Source organism: Tauraco erythrolophus, chromosome 17 (assembly GCF_009769465.1).
Source record: "Tauraco erythrolophus isolate bTauEry1 chromosome 17, bTauEry1.pri, whole genome shotgun sequence".
Classification (NCBI taxonomy): domain Eukaryota; kingdom Metazoa; phylum Chordata; class Aves; order Musophagiformes; family Musophagidae; genus Tauraco; species Tauraco erythrolophus.
The window spans coordinates 6,776,454-6,796,385 of record NC_141481.1 but is presented as its reverse complement, the minus strand read 5'-3'; the positions used below and the strand labels follow the sequence as shown (position 1 = coordinate 6,796,385).

The 19,932-nt window shown below is 36.8% G+C and overlaps 1 protein-coding gene across 1 annotated transcript in view; it reads left to right on the top strand.

Annotated features, from left to right (window-relative positions):
- The window catches only part of DNAH3 (dynein axonemal heavy chain 3), a 58,669-nt gene that overhangs the window by 15,212 nt on the left and 23,525 nt on the right, over nt 1–19,932 (top strand). Inside the window, exons 17-39 of the mRNA XM_086622481.1 lie at nt 1,045–1,189; nt 1,471–1,682; nt 2,018–2,109; nt 2,549–2,663; nt 3,248–3,364; nt 4,547–4,726; nt 5,906–6,042; nt 6,746–6,947; nt 7,843–7,935; nt 8,245–8,355; nt 10,112–10,226; nt 10,602–10,800; nt 12,188–12,296; nt 12,567–12,680; nt 13,820–13,996; nt 14,726–14,817; nt 15,230–15,449; nt 16,284–16,418; nt 17,090–17,201; nt 17,738–17,979; nt 18,577–18,677; nt 18,756–18,861; nt 19,440–19,569. Of these exons, the coding sequence (XP_086478607.1) occupies nt 1,045–1,189; nt 1,471–1,682; nt 2,018–2,109; nt 2,549–2,663; nt 3,248–3,364; nt 4,547–4,726; nt 5,906–6,042; nt 6,746–6,947; nt 7,843–7,935; nt 8,245–8,355; nt 10,112–10,226; nt 10,602–10,800; nt 12,188–12,296; nt 12,567–12,680; nt 13,820–13,996; nt 14,726–14,817; nt 15,230–15,449; nt 16,284–16,418; nt 17,090–17,201; nt 17,738–17,979; nt 18,577–18,677; nt 18,756–18,861; nt 19,440–19,569 (3,256 nt within the window). The remainder of the gene's footprint in view (nt 1–1,044; nt 1,190–1,470; nt 1,683–2,017; nt 2,110–2,548; nt 2,664–3,247; nt 3,365–4,546; nt 4,727–5,905; nt 6,043–6,745; nt 6,948–7,842; nt 7,936–8,244; nt 8,356–10,111; nt 10,227–10,601; nt 10,801–12,187; nt 12,297–12,566; nt 12,681–13,819; nt 13,997–14,725; nt 14,818–15,229; nt 15,450–16,283; nt 16,419–17,089; nt 17,202–17,737; nt 17,980–18,576; nt 18,678–18,755; nt 18,862–19,439; nt 19,570–19,932) is intronic.

The window sequence follows — 19,932 nt, the reverse complement described above, 5'->3', positions numbered from 1 at the left end:
TGAGAGATCTCACAGGCATTGTGAGGCTTAATTAATCTTCTAAGTCACAGCGAGACGATGAGATTTCTGCATTTATGGGGCCTTAAGGATAAAGATTTTAATTAAGTCCCACTCAAAAGATAAAATTGAACCAATTAAATGAGTTTAGGATTTAGATATATCACTAGTCCTACGTATGAACACTCTTACTCTAATTCAAAGGCATCTAGTACACTTAGTGTGAGTTAACAGCACTGGTATGTTTTAGGTAGATCAGAATAGTAATTAAGCTTAAGTTTCTTAATACATGATCACAATCAGGGGTGTATCCACACAATTTAAATGATGTGACAATCAGTTTAGTGAATACATGAAGTTAAAAATTATCTTGGAATGTGGATCTTAAAGTTTGTCTGCCTGCATCTCACATAGAAAGATTAAAAGTTTTATGAAAGGTCTGTCAGCATTGTAAAAGTACAGGCTTGGGACTCAGTCTGAATTCAGTGTCTGCACTTCAGACAGCATTTCTCTGTGCTTCACCTCCCTACCTGTAAAATGAAGAAGGCAATACTTTTTTGAAATCTAAATCTTTGCACATTGGTTTATAGTGTAAGGTCTTTTGGAAAAAGACAATATCTTACCATGAATAAGCACAGCAATTAATATCTATTTTGGCTGGAGCTTCCAGATATTTCTGTAATAAAAAAAAGTGATCACAAGTGAAAAAAAATCCAATAAGCCTATGAGACTGAGAAGCTTACATTCAGGTTTCAAAGTGGATTGGTAACTTGTGAGCCTTGGTTTCACTGAATGTCATGGCGTGTTATCTATTTCTAAAATAGATAACAGATTTTTAAAATTATTTGCATAGTTAAAGATACCAACAAACAACTAGGGGAATTTTCAAGAACACAGTTACCTTATTTATTAAAATCTACAGGCCTAAATCTGCAAATCTGACTGGCTTTATGGCATGTAAAAAAATTGTATCCAATATTAAAAGTTTAAACAACAATAGGAATTTTGGATGGAAATAAGATTTTTTTTTTTTTTTTTTCCTTAAAGTCTATTAATAAAGAAGAGGAGTTACTTGAGCGGGAGAAGAGTCAGTTTCCTCTACTGCAAACTATAACTGCAAACAAACAACGCTTTGAGCAACTTTGGGTAACAGCATATAATTTCCATACCAAATCTGAGGAGTGGATGAATGGTGAGGCTTTGGTGTTCTTTTGGTGAAATGTTTCATGTTCGGTTATTTAACTAGAAGCTGAAAGTGTTGATTAGTTGTAAGAAAAATAATTTGAAGAAAAAAATTCTGTTAAGCAGTGTGAAATACAGTTATTGACTTGGATTTTGCATTAAGATACTCTTTATTAACAGAATAGATGTTCAGTTAAAGGAGAATGATTATAAATACCTGTAAATAAACCATCCTGGCAATCTCCTAATGCTGATGTGCCTGCTTTGCATTTTTTATACTGTTGCATTCAGGATCTCTCCAGAAGTTGAATGCTGATGAAATTACTGAAGAAATTGGAAGTATGTGGAGGACTATGTACAAGATCAGTAAGAGTTTTCCAGATTTGGCTGGACCTAGGCGCTTAGCAGAACGTATGAAATATAAGCTTGATAAATTTAAACAGCATCTTCCTGTCCTGTCAATTGCCTGCAATCATGGAATGAAGAAGAGACATTGGGAGCAGGTACTTTAAATTCTGCTTTAGCTGTGGGAGTATTCTACCACAGAAACTGACAGTTCAATATACTACTCTATATATTACATACTGTGAAATACAGTAATAATTCTGTATTTCACAATAAGAAGAAATAAGATGATCCTTTATCCTGTCACGGGATAGATCCAGTTTTGAAATTTCTAGTAGTACAAGCAGGAGCTTCTTTGAATTAATACTTTATGGCAGAAAAGCAAATTGGGGGGTTGCATTAATACTTCTTTAGCATTTATTTCTTGTTGTTTGAGAAGTCTGTTAAAACCTTACATCTTGACAATAGATTTTATTTCTTACTTTATTTTCAGATTAGTGAAATTGTAGGATGTGAGATCAGACCTGATGAAACTACTACTCTTAAAGAGATAGTGGAATTTGGACTCTCAAAATATATTGATCAGTAAGAAGCTGACTCTATTCTCTTTTTTTTCGGACAATCACTGTATTTCATATGTCAGATACCAACTATTAGTTTGTTTGAGGGTTTTTGTGTGCTGTTAGACCCTGCTGTAAAATCAGCTGCATTTCATCAAGCTACAGATGGAACTGTCAGTTGTTCTTGTAGCACAAAGGCACCAAAAAAAGTCATATTCCTAAACCACTTAATTTGCACATTCAGAATTTTCTGTCTGTATTTATGTCCAAATTAATGTTAGTATCTCTAACTTGGTGAGCCTGAAATTGCAAAAATATTCCCTGAAAGAAAAGTCTATGATATTATTAACAAATCCATATGAAAGGTAGTCTGATACACAACTCTACCTACAACTTTTTTTTTTTTTTAAACTCTTCAGCTATGTTGCAAAAACACTTCAAAGATATGTTTCATTTCAATTTAGGTTGGAACCTGTTGGAGCAATTGCAAGTAAGGAGTATTCCTTAGAGAAATCAATAGAGAAAATGAAATTAGAATGGGTCAACATGCAGTTCAGTCTGGTGAAATACAGGGATACTGTGAGTAAACACCAAATCAATATATAAATTGTTGAAAAGAATTACTTTGATTCTGAATAATAGTTAAGAAATATTACAGGGAAGCTACTGCTGATTCATTATGGCGTGATTGAAAGTGGTATCATATCATAGAGCCTGGGCAGGTGTCTCCATTACTATACATCCTTATATTTGGACCTTAGGATCTGGATAACTTGTGATCTCAACATATTCATCCTAACAAATCTGTAAGCCTGAGAGCTTCTGCAGTTTTATATGGAAAGCTGGACAGTAATGCGATTTTAACTTGCCCAGAAGAAACAAGAAATCACAGGCAGTCTGAAACATGGAGTCTGAAGTCACTAGCATCCCTGGCTAGCTTCCCGTTCACAAACCAATCTATCTCTTGACCTTTGAAACAGAGATGTACAGTGGAGGTACCATTTCATATCTTCAAACATGTTGCAGGCTTCCTCAATGCCTTGCTACTTTACCTTCAAGTATCATAGAGAAGGGGGAAACAGGCAGCTGAACAAGGGTGAGCTTGAAGAGTGGTGAAATAAAGCAACTGCAATTTGTCTTATCAAAATATGATGTATTCACAGAACACCAGCATCCTGTCAGCAGTTGATGACATCCAGCTTTTGCTGGATGATCACATTGTTAAGACGCAGACAATGTGTGGCTCTCCCTTCATCAAACCGATAGAAGCTGAATGCCGGGTAAGGAAAAGCTGGTTTGACTGAGCTTGCATGTCTTGTAATTTGCCTTCTTTAAGTGCTTTAAGGTATTTTGGCATAATAAGAAGTTAAATAGTTTTTAACTATTTCTAACAATACACATTCATCTTTTTCTTCAAGAGCTTTGAATTAATGGTTTCCAGACAAAAGCATGCAAAGCTTGTTTTACAGCTGAAGAAATTGTAATTGCATTGCTAATCTAGTAATCATAAGCATGGGGTTTTAGTTGAACGTCTTGGGAATGGGTCAGCTGATTTAAACAAATTCTGCTGCATTGTGCAAAAAGACATAGATCTGTCAGTTGTGAGCCATAATTTATTTGTAATCCTCTGATATTGGCATGATACAAAAGGTTTTCAAAAGTTTTTTGTTAACTGTCCTACTGTTTTGTAAAGATGTGATCTTTGTTAAAGGTGATGAATTCGTAATAGGAAGATTATGGAGAAAGCAGAGACTTCTTTCTCCTCTGTATTTATTATCACTTTTTCTGGCCTAATAGTGATGATTTGTAAGCAATTTTAAGACCTAAATTCTATCCTTTCCTGTGAACTTTAGCCAAATCATAGGTAAAGCTCAGTTCTGCTTTCCAGTAGAGCTGGTGAAATGAAAGGGAACCATTAATATAGAGCTATCTTAACAATCGTCTTGTACTTCTTGCAGAATAATGAAAAATACAGCCTGTCTGTGTTTTCTCCTTGCAATGCATTCCCTTGCATATCCCTTACACTGTAGACTGTTGAAGTCACAAAACGAATACTATCTAAAATTCTTTATTCCAAAAGAGTATCTGTCTGGTTTGAAAACTGATTTGTACCACTAGAATTGCATAAAATAGGGTTTTTTTGGGGTCAAAGATTGAACCCACTGTATATAGGGCCTGTGAATTTACTCAGTCTGCTGAATACCTTGTTCAGCTTCTAAGGCAGTTGTCTCACAACTTGCTGTAGAAAATGCTAGTGAAAGAATGTGTCTATTGTTTATAAGAAACATTCAGGTGTTTATTAGTGTGTGTTTTTTTTAAAATAAATTTTATCCCTCTTTTAAAATTGTTCAATTGTTTGTGATATTTTTTCTTTATAGCCGAGCAACTCATGCTCTTTCATTCCTCAGTGTAGATTAGTTCTTGATATAATTTTGCTTAAATATTAAATGCTTTCATTACAGGCTTGGGAAGATAAGCTGTGTTTAATGCAAGATATTCTAGATAGCTGGTTAAAATGCCAGGCAACATGGTTGTATTTGGAACCAATTTTTAGTTCAGAAGACATTGTAGCTCAAATGCCTGAAGAGGGCAGAAAGTTTGGGATTGTGGATTCATACTGGAAGGACATTATGGCACAAGTGGTAAGTGCTTGCATTTAATAAGTCATGTATTTTTATGCACGTCTGGTAACATGATTATTACTATAATGAAGATATACTAGCTTTTCTGGAGTTAGATATTTGTATTTAAGTCACAAGAAGGTATAATAAAGAGTGGAAAATCCTTTACTAAAGTCCACCAAAACCTAGTCTTGCAATAAAAGTGGTAGATTATATCATTATTGCATTGAGTTTTCTATAAAGTCTGAATATTGCAAGATGAATTAGAGTTCAAGTAACAATTTAATTCTAAATTTTCCGACTTTTGTATGGTTAAATGATTGGAATTAGGTAAAAAGATGAATGATTTGTGCTTTCAGTATCTGCTTCAGAGTTCACTGACAATCCGTACAAAGTCTTCTCTGGATATAATTAGATTTTTGCATTAGGCTTTTAAGGAGTACACATTATCAGAGCAACTAAATGGATTTTTTTTGCATATAATTGTTGTCTAATATGTGATGGCATGGTTACTCAAAACTTTGATGAATACGTACGGAGATGGTAGTGTGCAGGGTAAGATAATGGAGATAACAAGTGCAATTGAGTATCCTGTTCAGTTCCTTGTAACTAAGAAGTTGGGTAAGAGGCCAGATATTTAGTGGTAATGTGAGCTGAGATGTTTGTCAAAAACATTGGGAGTGTGTGATTGTGTGATAAAGGTGTTGAAATAATCAGGATAACTAAATAGAAGTTGAGACCTGTCTAACAGCTCAGCCTCTATGGACGATGAAGCCTGTTCTGAAATAGGTCTATCCTTTCAAGTTAAGAGGAGTGTTATTAGACAGGAAAACGCGACCTAGATGGCAAGAACCGAGAATAATTGCCATGTACTCTGGCTCTGTTTGACAGAACTTATTTGTGAATGGAAGAAAATGTAGTGAGCTCAAGGCACAGGAGCAAGTGCCAAAGATTTTAATTCCTGTGGATGTTTCCTTCTTGCATTATTGTCTGTAAAGTTCAGATTGGTGGTAAAACTGACAGTCTGAAAAGCAAAACTGTCAAATAGTGCATACATATTTAATAACATAAAGGCACACTACAGAGAAGAATATATAGCTTTTTAGCCCTCTGCAACGTATGTGATTGATGATAACAATTTTAATGTACAAACTTATTGCGACTTTTAGCTGTTTCTGCTGTGTATTTGTTTTTACAAAGGCAAAAGACACAAAGGTACTTGTAGCAACTGAACAACCCATGATGTTAGACAGACTTCAGGAAGCAAATACTCTCTTAGAAGACATTCAAAAGCGATTGAATACTTACTTGGAGAAGAAAAGATTATTTTTCCCAAGGTAAGTTAAATAAACAGGCCGAAGTTAAAAGACAAAAAGCCATAATCTCTTTCAAACCAATTCTACTGAACTGAAAAGTCTCATTTTATAAACACGTGGGACACAGTCACATGCAACAAAAAATGAAAACCTGTTCTTTTCTCCAGACATTGTTCATTTTCCTCAGCTCCAGTTAAATTTGCAATGCCAGGAACAAGCAGAGGTGGGGAGGCAAAATCTGTCTAGCACAGCGTAAACTTATGATCAGAAAGACATTATTACTTACAGGGCGTTTTTGAAAGAGCTTGCTGCCTTCTCATGTTTGGTTTGCAGTTATGTCTCTGCCCTGCCCTCTTTAGTTGTGCAGAGCTGTGTGATACGTAGGAGTTATGTATGATTATGAGGAACAGGATCCTCTATTTTTACAAGGTATTTGTTGGCTGCATAGATATATCTGGTATTTCCTATGTGAGTTTGAGAACCTTTGTTTCTTCCTCTACATAAACGGATGATCATATTTAAATTCTGAAAAAAAACAGGTGTGATGAGTTTTAGAACGTTAAAAATTTCTTAAGAAAAAGGATTTGAGATAATAATTTCCTCTCTATTACACTAGTGACCTAAGCAACAATAAAACCAATTCCATCTATCTTGAATTAATAGATTATTAATTACAATTTTCATTATTGGAAAGTGCTGTTCATTAATCGTATTTTTCTGACAGGTTCTTTTTCCTGTCTAATGAAGAGCTGCTTGAAATATTGTCTGAAACAAAGGATCCCCTTCGAGTACAACCACATTTAAAGAAGTGTTTTGAAGGAATTGCTAAACTGGATTTCACAGAAGATCTGGAGGTCTTAGGCATGATCAGTTCAGAGAAAGAAGTCGTTCCTTTTGTAGATAAAATCTGTCCAGTGAAATCAAAAGTAATTTTTTTTTCACTATATGATATTAAATTAATACTTTGCCTAAACTGTATGTTTTGAGGGAAATGAGCTTTAAAGCATTTAGGATCAGATCATGAAAGGTGTTTAGGAAATGAGTGCAGACTGATATTCTAGAACAAAAAGGATTTCCTGCATAAAGGAGTAAGACATACCAGTTTTGGGGTAAATTCCACTAGGCGCTTTTCTGCAGCTTTACGCACTTACTACTTTTAAAATGTAGATAAGTAGATAGATTTTATTTATTTATATATATATATATAAAAATAAACCGAGCTCTCAATATACATATGTATGTAACATTGCCCAGCATGGCTGAAACAGAGAGGAATAAAGGAAATGGTGAATGGCTGACAGTGAAGAATCAGAGCATTAGTTCAAAAGGGATGTGAATAGAAATAATAGCATTATAAGTTTTGAAAAGTACATCAGTTCCAGCTTTTTCTGCTGTCCTCAATGTGGCAATATGGAGCTGAATTGCTGTATGGTAACCAAAAAGAGATGAAAGATAGGGCATGTGAGTTACCCTTTTCCCCTTAATCCTCCAGGAACAAAACATGCCCGGCGTTAAAATGACCAAGCTTAACTCACCAAGCAAGCTGTGATCTGTGTTTTTTGTTTATACTTGTATGAAACACATCCAGCTGTTTCTTCAGCTGAATTGTCTTTAGAGTTAGTTTGATTTACCTGCCTTCAGATAGTTAAACTGCAATATTGCCTGTCAGAATTTGAGAAATTTCAACCTTTCTTCCTCCTATATACCACACTCGGATCAGAAGAAAGCATATTGAATCCTAACACGTTTCAAAGAATTTGTCCTTTAACAGGAATATAATCAGGAAATACGTATTGACTCTTAACTTTTTCTTTTTTGAAGGGCATGGTAGAAAAATGGCTTTTGCAAGTAGAGGAAATGATGCTGGCCAGTGTAAGACAAGTTCTTCAAGACGGCATAAGAGGATATATCAAGGTGATTGTTCCTGAATTGTAGTGCAAAATAGATTTCACAAGCAACTGTACGTGAACAGGTTGCTCAAATTCTTAACCAGGAGAACATGTTTGAGGCTAAGTGGAATCCAACTCTCCTTGTCCAGTAGTACCAGTCTGAATTTTTAACTCTGAATTTCTTGAAGAAAAAATATCAAAGCTTTCCATGCTGGTGTGTTCATTTATTTACAGCATGAGACAAAAGAAATCTGGGGAAAGTAATTGTTATCAGTGCCATAATCTAATGTGTTTATATGACTTTCTGTGTCTGGAATGGATCTTTTTGTTTAAGGTTCCTCGAAAAACGTGGGTACTTCAATGGCCTGGACAGGTGGTTATTTGCGTTTCATCCATTTACTGGACAGAAGAAGTCTGTGAGGCTATAAGGAAAGGAACTTTACTAGTAAGATTTTCTTCTACCTTTCTCTTAATTAATCAGAATTTAGTTCTTAGTAATAAAAATCTTCTAGCAAAGAAGATCCACAGTTAACAGCACACTGTGGTTTACTTATGCAGTATGCTTTATTTTCTGTTTCCTTTTTTCTTGAGTCTTAGCAGGGGCTTGTTCTCCTTTACTTTGATGTAAAATATCAGGAGAAGTCCCACTGAAGGAAATTTTATTACTTTTTTTTTTTTACAGGTGATATTAGTGAAAAAAAAAAAAGTGATAGGCTGTTGTTAAAACACTATGTATTTTCATCTCTAACTCCTATCCTTACATGTGAAGCCCCAGGGAAACATGCAGACAGAAATCTCTCTTTACAGAATGGTGAAGTTATATTGTCTGGTTATTGTTAGATTCTCCTGGTGATAAAGGTGCAGCAGCCGATTTTGTTATTTCATACAAGAGACTTTCCTTACGTGTTTGTAGCTTCCTTTTGTTTTGTAGGTGGATGAGGATTTATTTGGGGGTTAATTCTGTCAACAGAGTGTTTGGGCTGCTTTTTAAATGTGGAAATAGTAAGGTTTATTAAAACTTTACAACAAATATTAAATTTTCATGTTGGCTCTGTTTCTGTATCCTTACTTGCCTATGTTGTTTAATACCAGTTGAAGATCTTATTCCACATATCCAGTCAGAGCAGTCAGAACTGAAAATACATATTGCTTTTAAAGAAAATACCCTGAACAATTCATAGGCTGAGAAAAATGAGAAGGAATAACAGAACAGTGAACCACAGAATATAAGGGACCTTTGGGCATCATGTAGTCCAACCCCTCTTTAAAACAGGGCCAACAAAACCAGGTTGCTAGTGGACTTGCTCCAGTGTGCCCGTGCCAGTCTTCTGTGGGGAAGCTGCAAACTGACAGAGCACTCCAAATGTAGTGTCAGCAGTGCTGACTAGAGGGGAAAGATCACCTCCCTTGACCTGCTGGTAATGTTCTTCCTAATGCAGCCAAGGACGCTGCTGCTCTTCTTTCCCTCAAGGGCACATTGATGACTGATCTTCGACTTAGTGTCCACCAGCATCCAGATCCTGTTTTGCAGAGCTGGTTTTCAGCTGTTTGGCCACAAGCGTGTACTGGTACCTGGGATTATTCCTTCCAGATACAGGACTTTCCCCTTTAATGAACTTCACAAGGTTCCTGTCTGCCTATTTCTCCAGTCTGTTGAGACCTCTCTGAATGGCAGCATACCCATCTGGTTTACCAGCCGCTCCTCCCAGTTTCGTACCATTTGCAGACATGCTGTCCTGTTGTCTAGGTCACTAATGAAAACTTGAATAATCTTTCATTTCATTAAACTTTCTCATTCAATAATGAGAAAATAATTTAAAATGTTTACTATAAAGTTAGGAGAATCTTAGATTTCTGTTAATTTTATTAATTTACTACTTACTACTAATTTACAGATGAAATCTAATCCCAATTTACTCAACAGAGAGAATCTGCTCATCTCCTATCATAGAATTTTGGCATTTCTATTAGAAGAAAAGATAAGACTTCTGCTTACACTATTTTCAGGCCATAAACTTTGTTGAAGTGGTCATAGTAAAATAAAATGCCAGTATATCAAAATAATGTTAAACGTTTGTGTAGTTCCAAGACTTCCATGACTGTTTTTTTGAAAGGACTGTCTCCAGTGACTGCATCCATGGGGTTGCAGAAACTGCTAGCTGCAGCATTACGTTAATGCCTGTGTTCTGTTTCTGTATCAGGATTTCTTGGAGAAGAGCAATCTACAAATTGGTGACATTGTTGAGTTAGTGAGAGGAAAGCTGTCCAGTGGAGCCCGGCTGACACTTGGAGCTCTCACTGTCATTGACGTGCATGGTAAATGTGCAGTTTTGTACTCTTGTTACATCTGGGGCAGTGCTGCTGTCGTTAGTTGGGTGAATTATTTGAAAGAGGCAGCTAAAAGGCTTTCTTTAATGTTAAACAACCTTTACAGAGTTACTGCACACTGTCTGTGGGCAGATGGAAATGGCTCAGTCCTGCACAACTATCTCCCATCTACTTAGAACTGGCACCGGAATCTAGATGAAATTAAGCTGATTCCCTATGCAAAACACATGCAGATTCCTTTCTAACATGAAAACCAACCTACTACTGTGAATGTTGATTTACTCTTACATAGCTGTAAGTAAATGTAGAAGTAAATAGTAGGAGTGTTTAGATTTTTCGAACAATCTATCTGTTACTCTGCAGCTCGTGATGTGGTTGCAAAATTGGTTGAAGACAGAATCACAGATCTGAATGACTTCCAGTGGATTTCTCAGCTGAGATACTACTGGGAAGAGAAGGATGTAGTAGTGCGAATGATTACAACAGAAGCCAAATATGGTTATGAGTACTTGGGTAATTCTCTACGTCTGGTTATAACTCCACTAACAGATCGATGTTACAGGTAAAGCCATGTTGTCTATGAATAATATCTTCTTTTTTTTCGATTGATATATATTTATTTTTATTATAGTTAATAGCAAGAACCTTAGCAGCTAAGATATTCCTGTAGGTTTTGGAGGCAAATCATACATATCTTCTTTGCCCAAATATGGTAAAATATTTACAGTGTATAGGTTTCTACACCAGTAGAGTAATAGTCTCTGTTGTATCCAAGAATGTGCTTCTGAGAATAGCTGGCAGCTCATGATACTGGAACTGTAAAGAATTCTACAGCAGCACTGGTCAATTAATTTATTTGAAATAAGACATATAGGTAGATCATGCCTGCTTGTAAAATAAATGAGGTAATTATAGAGCCCTTCACAGCTGTTTGAATGCAGTTAGCTTCCTGTTCCTCTGCTTGCTTGCAAGAGGTTGAACTGGAAATACTTCATCCCCCAAGGTTGAAATATTCAAGGGCATTTAGTGTTTCCCTTCTGGTGAGCCCTGGAGATACAGATCATCTCAGCAGGTAATTTTAGGTTGAAGGTTTAAAGAACTTTCTGTATGGTATCTCCAGGCAAATACATGGTGAGGATGTAAAGATTTTACTTCAGCACTGAGCTGTGAACTCAACATCATGTAGAAGGCACTTGTAGTAAAGTGCCTGTGTTAGTGCCTATGCTGGCAAATGCTTAATCTTTTGGCATTCCCAGTAGTGTTGAAAGAGCCATGTGCCTAGTGCATTAGCTGTAAACTGGGGTTGTTGTCATTATGATTAGCTCAGTCTAAACTAAGTCTAAACATAGCAGGCAGCTATGCCAGATGTAGTTTCAGTGCAAGACGTGAGCAAGCAGACTCCATTCAGCACAACTTAAAAGCTACTTTTGGTGGCAAAGCCTTTGAATGAGGTTTTTGTAAAATAATCAGATCACTCCAGTGTTAACAGGGATCTCATCTTTAGTATGAAAATTACTTGGAGAGGAATATGATTCCCAGGTTTATGAAACATCCTCTATGCTTTCTCAGCCATTTCTAATGATTCGTAAAGCCAGCTTCAAGTTCTCGTCATGAGGAGTGCCACTTGATGAAAATGTGTGTTTTTGCAAACTCTGTCATTTTGTTTACGACACTGTGCATTTGTTTGTGTAATTGAGGATATACAGGGTAGATGCATGTAATAAAAAGCCTTGACATTTGTTGTAGGCCAAGTGGGTGAATGTAAACTTCCACAACTGGGAATCAGTTATGAGACAATACTGTTTTTATACAGGGCAAGCTGTGAAGTCAGTAGGGAAAAAGTAAATTGTTTCCAGGGGAACCTGTATAGGAAATACTTATCCATCTCTCCAGAAACAATCTGTCATTAGAGATTATGGTTTCTAATGCCTATGTTCTTGTTTATGTAGGACATTAATGAGTGCCTTAAAATTAAATCTTGGTGGTGCTCCAGAAGGACCTGCTGGGACTGGCAAAACAGAAACAGTAAAAGATCTAGCAAAAGCACTAGCTAAGCAGGTACCAAAATACAAACTTTTTTCTTTCCATTGTTTATGTACATATTTCTTGAAATGCCATTCTTAAGCAAGTACTGCTTGTTCTGTGCCTATTCTTTATTTACAGAAATAGTGAGAAGCACAAATTTAGGACTGTGTTTATATGGCATCCTGGTGGTGTAACCTGCAATTAGTGATAATAATCCCTTCTCATTTTAGATGCTAAGAATTTGATAGTGGACTTTGTGTTAATACTGAGAGATGTTCTCTGCATGTTTTTGTTGTTTTGTAGTGTGTGGTCTTCAATTGCTCCGATGGTCTTGATTACAAGGCAATGGGCAAGTTCTTTAAGGGGCTGGCACAATCTGGTGCATGGTCCTGCTTTGACGAGTTCAATAGAATTGAGGTAATGCTTTAGCTCAGATAAATGAAATAATAAAGCTTTAATTTAAGACACAAGAAGCTTTAGATTTAGACATGACAGCATTGTTGCCAATTTTCTACTTTTATTTGTGATATAGCCTCTTTGTTTCAGTAATCACTGACACAGAAATAGGCACTCAGCTGCCTGCTGTAGGAGCACATGCCTACCTGTACCGTGTTGCAGAAGTCTTGTATCCTGGGTTATTTTGGCTGGAAAAAGTGCTCCTGTGCAATTTCCTCTATTATATGCAACATTCGTTTGTTGGGAAAGAACTGTCCTTCTCTTCTCCTTGAGAAACCAAGCTACCGCTGTGACGTTGCCTTTATCTATGTTCAGCACAAGGCAGACAAATCCCAGTGGAGGGATTCCTGTGATGACTAGCCGAGTGTCACTGAGTGACCTGGTTAACTAGCTGAGTAACCAGGCACATCTAATCTCCTCCTTGGTCTTACTCTGATTTTTTTTATTTTTATTTTTTAAAATTGTTCACTGACTTTGGATAAATTTTATTGTTACTTTGGTGGAGTTAGATTTAAGTAAATACTAGTAAATGTGGAAATTCCATGAAGATCTATTGTGTATGTTTTAGTATCCTTAACACTTTAATTTTTCCATTTGTCTGCTGCAACTTATTTTTTAATGAATTTAAGTGTTAGCATTCTCATTTTCCAATATTCTGTTACCTTGATACTTTAAAGCACTTAGGATCAGCCCTCGGCTGCCTTATGCATTCTTTACATTTACCTCAATTTGGGGCATTGACTGAATCAGTTTTTCTGAAGAGCCTGAATTATCTGAGGTGAAAGGAAAGTGCTTTTGGAGGCTTCCAGAGGGAGTTCCTGTCCACCTAATTTAGATGTCTACATTCAGACAGATGGTATTTCCCTTTTGGAGGCTTTTAGAAGCCTCTGCTGATCTGTCTACATTGGCTGAGTAGGGCATGGTGGCACCGGCTTTCAGAGTATCCCTTCAACAGACAGCTAATACTTAGGCTTGTTTACCAGACACAGAGTGATTTTCACCTAGAGAAATGCAAATATAGACATCAAAATATATAAATAAAAACATTTTATATTGTCTCCAAGTGTCTTATGTTTTCCAATCTGTACTGTCTGTATTAGGTTGAAGTATTATCTGTAGTTGCCCAACAAATACTTAGCATCCAGCAAGCTATTATTCATGAACTCAAAACATTCATCTTTGAAGGGACAGAGATCTCTCTTAATCCTGCATGTGCTGTGTTTATCACGATGAATCCTGGGTATGCTGGGCGGGCAGAGCTGCCTGATAACCTGAAGGTAAATCTGGAATCCTGATTTCTTGTAGCAATTAAACAGAACTTGCAACTTCTCGTCTATTGTAATAAGAAAAGGGAGGCAGCAATCGAGTAATGCACTGATAACCAATTCAAGTGTATTCTGCTATGCTTTTTGCTAAGCTTTAGTAAGTGTTTAGGATTGTGCAAAATGCACAGGTGAAAGGTCTCAGTCCAATCATACTGATACCGGTTCACAGCTTTAACTGTGCTTTCTCTAAGTGGAAATTCTCCTAGTTTACAATGACTTAGTAATCCAAATCCCAATTTAAATTTATCATAACTTTGCAAGTTGCTGAGACAATGCAGAGACTGATATGGTCCTAGTTCTTTTCCTAGCTTTGCCACAATTTTTTGCATGACCTTGTACAAGATATTAACCATGCCATGTGCTAGGTCGTCTATTATAAGAAGGATATGAATGACACCTCCCTTTTTGTCTGTTAATAGTTCTTTAGGATTGTGACTGTTTCTAAACATTTCTTCCTACAGTACTTAGCACAGACCCCCTTGAACCTCTTGATAATATCAGAATAGAATAGAATAGAATTCTAATGCAATCTCACAGATTTCAGATGATTCCTGAAGTCATGAAAATAGAATACAGAGTATAGAAGTTCATGGATTTATGGAGAGATACTATTCTTCCAAAACAGGCACAAGTTATTACCATATTCCATAGTCTGAGCTTATATTTTACTTTTTCTTACAGGCACTGTTCCGAACAGTTGCCATGATGGTTCCAGATTATGCTTTGATTGGAGAAATTTCACTTTATTCAATGGGATTTCTGGACTCTCGGAGGTAAGACATGCTGAATTTTCCACCTCAGTTGATTCTGATATACCTCATTCCTCTATAAGGCATATATGTGTGTTTGAGGCATATAATTCTGGAAGGCTGCCCATGTTTTGTTTCTCCAGAAAGTACTTTTTAGTCTCCTGCTTTGTCATGAATTCTCACCACCTCATGTTGACGGATATGCACCCCTACACAGGATCATTTGGAAAATGTATCATAATATTAAAAGACTTCCTAAATGGTACACACATTCTCTGGCACAATCGACAGTTTTGCTTCCTAGGTGTTTTGGGCCATCTTGTCAGCTGATATGTCTGGTAATCACTGCAGTTACTTTGTGTATATAGGTACTTAAATTATTTTCCTTGCATGGTCAGATATTTTCAATCTACATGTGATATTTTAATATCCACAGTCTTGCCCAGAAAATTGTTGCCACTTACCGTTTGTGCTCTGAGCAGCTGTCATCTCAGCATCACTATGATTATGGAATGCGTGCTGTTAAATCTGTCCTGACAGCAGCAGGAAACTTAAAACTGAAGTACCCAACTGAAAATGAAAGCGTGTTGTTACTTCGGGCTTTGCTGGATGTTAACTTGGCCAAATTCTTGGCACAGGATGTGCCGTTGTTTCAGGTAAGCTATCAGGCCAGTGTGTTTAAGTGTTGTGATGATGAGGTCCATTATAAGAACCTACAGAAACAGGTCATTACCTTAATTTAGAACAGTTTGATCTAGATGCTGCCATATTAGTGTACAGTTACTTCAGTCCGCTGATCTGGATGCTCTTGTTGGTTCTGTTAGTATTATTTTGAAAAGCAAACTTTCAGCGCTGCCTTTTAAGTTATTCTATGAAACGTTTTATAAGAGGTCTTGCTAAAAGTCCCTTTGTGCTGTTTCATTCGTGGAAACCATTGTTTGAAGTTTACATTCTGGCTTTGTGCCGCAAAAGAGATGCGGACAACTGAATTAAAGTCAATTAGAAATTTGAAGTCAGAGTGAAAACGATGAAATTTCTATTTGCATGCTGCTTTAATAGAAGATAAAGACTATGTTAAGCTGCAAAGCACTCAGTATTAAAGACCTAAAAGCTAGGGTGCCAGCACAGAGTCATTGCTCTGAAATTTCAGACCACATACCCTTCTATTTAATCACTGAAATTCTTTCAACCACTTTCACATCCTTTTCTGTAATACTATTTGGGCCAAATTTGCAGAAGGTTGAGCTTCCTTTTACAATACAAGTGTGTGTGTGTGAAAAATGCAGGCACTCATTTCTGTCTCATACATACAGAATACTTTCGTGTCTACAGTTTGTCTAGAAGTTAGTTTTGTCCAGCTGAGGACATTTCCTCTTAAGCTCCTGTTATCTGTATGAATATTGTTTTACTTGCAGATTTTTATGCTTTGGAAATTTTCCTTTATTGTAATCTGTGTTTAGATAGTGTTCTATTCTGTCTTTTCTTAACAGGGCATCATATCTGACCTGTTTCCTGGAGTGATTCTTCCTACACCAGACTATGACCTGTTTGTCAAGGCACTAACTGAAAATATAAAAAAAATGAATCTTCAACCAGTAACATGGTTCATTGGAAAAATTATTCAGGTTTATTTTCAGATACCTCTGGGGAAGAAAACTGGGAGAAGAGAAACACTCTACATCCAGTGTCTGTGTCATGAATTAATAGCTAATAAATCATCAATTAATAAATTATTGCAAACAGCATATTTTTACTGAGAAAAAATTATGGAGTAAAAGCCTGCTTTGCTCATAGTGATTTTTTAAATTCAGTCAGCCTGTGAAAAAGCTAATGTGTGCAGCCACAGCATAGGTCTTATGGTTCAGGATAGAAAATTCAACAGAATCTGTGCTGCGTTTGGCAAGGTTTCGTGGGGTGACTGAAGAAGTTACCACTCTTGAGGTCCAAAGTCATCCTCTGTGGGACCAGTAATATGACAGATCCTCACAACTGTGGTTTCAATCCCTTTTTGTCAGCTTCTTTGGTAATCATTGATTTCAGTTTAGGCTTTTACACTGGGCTGTGATCTGCAGCGTCTGGTTAGTGCACTCACACCGTGTACAATGATGCTATGACAGCTGAGGGATGACATTTAGCTAGGAAAAAGGGAGGATGTCAGGGGCAATGATTTCTTAAATTATATCAGTGAGAATTTCGTCCTGTCCTGTCTAGGTGCAGGAGAGATACCTTTGATTTTACACATATAATGCTTGCTTTTGTGCTATGTTAAAGATTAAATCTCTTGTCATTGATACAGATATACGAAATGATGCTGGTTCGCCATGGTTTCATGATTGTTGGAGATCCTTTGAGTGGGAAGACCTGTGCGTACAAAGTGCTAGCTGGAGCCCTTGGTGATTTGTGTGCAGGTAACATTGTTCAGCTGCAAATTTCTGATTTAATGAAGTTAATTCTATGACTAATGTTTTCCCTTTGCAGAGATATACACAGGTTGTTAATTGTCCTATATTCAGCTTTCTCCGCTGGAAAGTTGGTATTCATTGAACTATTTTTGTCTGGAAGTATTTTTGTCCGCATTTACTGGAATATTAAAACATACTAATATGTTTATGCTTTTATGCATTTTGTTAAGCGTTGTATTTGTGCGTAATACTCTTGTAAAAACTAGCTCTGCAAGGAAGATCGAAAGCTCTCATAAACAGATAAAACTGTTCTGCTCTGCTTTTTCTTTTTTTCATGTGCTTTTGCACATAGGACTTTGTACTTTCCTTGTACAAGTAATGGATTTTCTTATTTACTGCTACCTAGCTGCCAAATATCTGGTTTTCTTTTCCTTTGGGCCGTAAAAGTAGGATCCTCAGGAATCTTCTTGTTCTGTCCTTCAATTGTTGAATGAAACTAACCTACCAAATTCTCAAGGTCATCTATCTGTCTTTTTACACAGCAAAATCCATGGACGAATTTGCTGTTGAATACAAAGTTATTAATCCCAAAGCAATTACTATGGGACAGTTGTATGGCAGTTTTGATCCTGTAAGCCATGAGTGGACAGATGGAGTTCTTGCAAATGCCTTCAGGGAGCAAGCAGCTTCTACCACAGATGATCGGAAGTGGATTATTTTTGATGGCCCAGTGGATGCAGTTTGGATAGAGAATATGAACACTGTGCTGGATGATAATAAAAAGGTAGCCTAATTTTTGCTAGTAGCCTCGTCCTTGAATATACGTATTTTATCTTAGTAGTAGTATTGTTACCATGTTAGTCAAAAGAGGTGTGAGACTCAAGAAAGGCCGATGTGCTTGAAAGCATTGCTTTTTTCCCCAATTATATGAATGGGTTTAGTAGATGATATTAAGCTGTTACTTCTCCCTAGAAGCCTTGTCTTGCTTCTACTTTATTGAAATGAGGTTACTCCCTGAGGCTTTTTTATTGACCCTTCTTAGGAAACTGAAATACATAAACTCAGTTCTGCAACTGAAAACTGAACTTGCTTAAATTACTTAGTGAATAAATTAACTAAAAAAAAACTGCAGGTCATAAATGCTCTTCCTTGCAGAGTTATTTAAAGATATAGCATTGTTCTCTGTCTCTGCAAGCCATTACAGTAACATGTGGAAAAGTTGAGACAAGGTCAGAAAATATCATGTGTTGTGAGAATACGGATGAGTGAATGAGGAGTGACGCTAAGTAGAACATTCAGTGATTTTATGACAGGCATTGCTTTGACTGGATGATCAGCACTGACATGACTAGATCATGTTTACATGATGCTCTTCTTCTAGCTATGCTTAATGAGTGGTGAAATAATTCAGATGAATTCAAAAATGAGTTTAATCTTTGAGCCAGCAGACTTAGAGGAGGCATCTCCAGCAACTGTCAGCAGGTAACATGAAAGCATTCAAACTTGAACTGTCCCACCTTGCACATCTGTTCCTGTACCATCGTTGTTTGTTCTTCCCAGGTGTGGTATGATCTATATGGACCCACAACAGTTAGGTTGGAAGCCACTGAAGGATTCTTACATGAAAACACTGCCTCCAAACCTGCAGGAGGAACACCGAGAGCTGGTGCGAGACTTAATTTTTTTAAGCAGATCTCAAATAGAAGATTATCTTTAAGGTGATGTTCACAGTTTTCCCACTTGAAGGCAGGCACGCAAAATCAAAACTTTTTGAAGCACTTTCATGATTTAGAAGGTCCCTGTGGCACTCCTGCAGGTACCAGTCAGTTCTAGCTTTCTGGAATTTCTGCTGTGGCATAGTATCTGTGCTGGGTCCTCAGTAGGGGCCTGTCCTTTTTAAGGGAGGATGAAGCCCTTATCTTTGTTTCTGTTGAAATAATTTTGTTGTTGCCTAAGCAAAGCAGCAGTCTCCCTAGGCTGAGCTACTGCTCTGTTGTCTGGGTTAGTAACTAGGTAACAAAATTCCTGCTGAAGACTTCTCTGTGTTAGAAGCAACTTGTTTTCACCATCAGATTGTGATGTGATCACTTAAGTACTGTCTCAAACAGATCCTTTCCTGACTTTTCCCTCTGCCAGCTTGGAGAATTTCTGATGTCTTATATTTTATTGAGAGAGAATTGAGGGACAGTGAGAAATGTGGCAACTCCTGCGTTGTTTTAAAGTCATTTCCTTTTCTCCTGTTAGATCAATGACTTGTTTATGTGGCTAGTCCAGCCCTGTCTAGAGTTTATTAACCTTCATTGCAAAGCCATTGTGCAAACGTCCTCTATTCATCTGAGTTATAGCTTGATGAAACTCTATACTTGTCTGCTTGGTAAGTACCCTAAGCCTTATTCTTTTTATTTCAATTTTTCTTTTTTAGTTGCTGTGTCCCGTGAAAAGATGCAGGTTATCAGATGCAAGGAAATACCAAAGGAATTCCTTACTGTTGAGATCATACAGCACAAGTCCTTTCTCACTGATCAGTATTAATAATAGTCTATGACTAGCATACAGAGCTTCCACGTTTGGACACTAGTGTCATTACAAAACTAAACATGATCTTATGAGTGTATTCCATATGTTCTGTTTGCTAGCATCTGAAGAAAAGAATTTGGACCCTTTGTAAATATCTTTTCTTCTCATTTATTTTTTTTGTAAACAGTATTTTACACAGACAAGATCTACACTCTGTAGT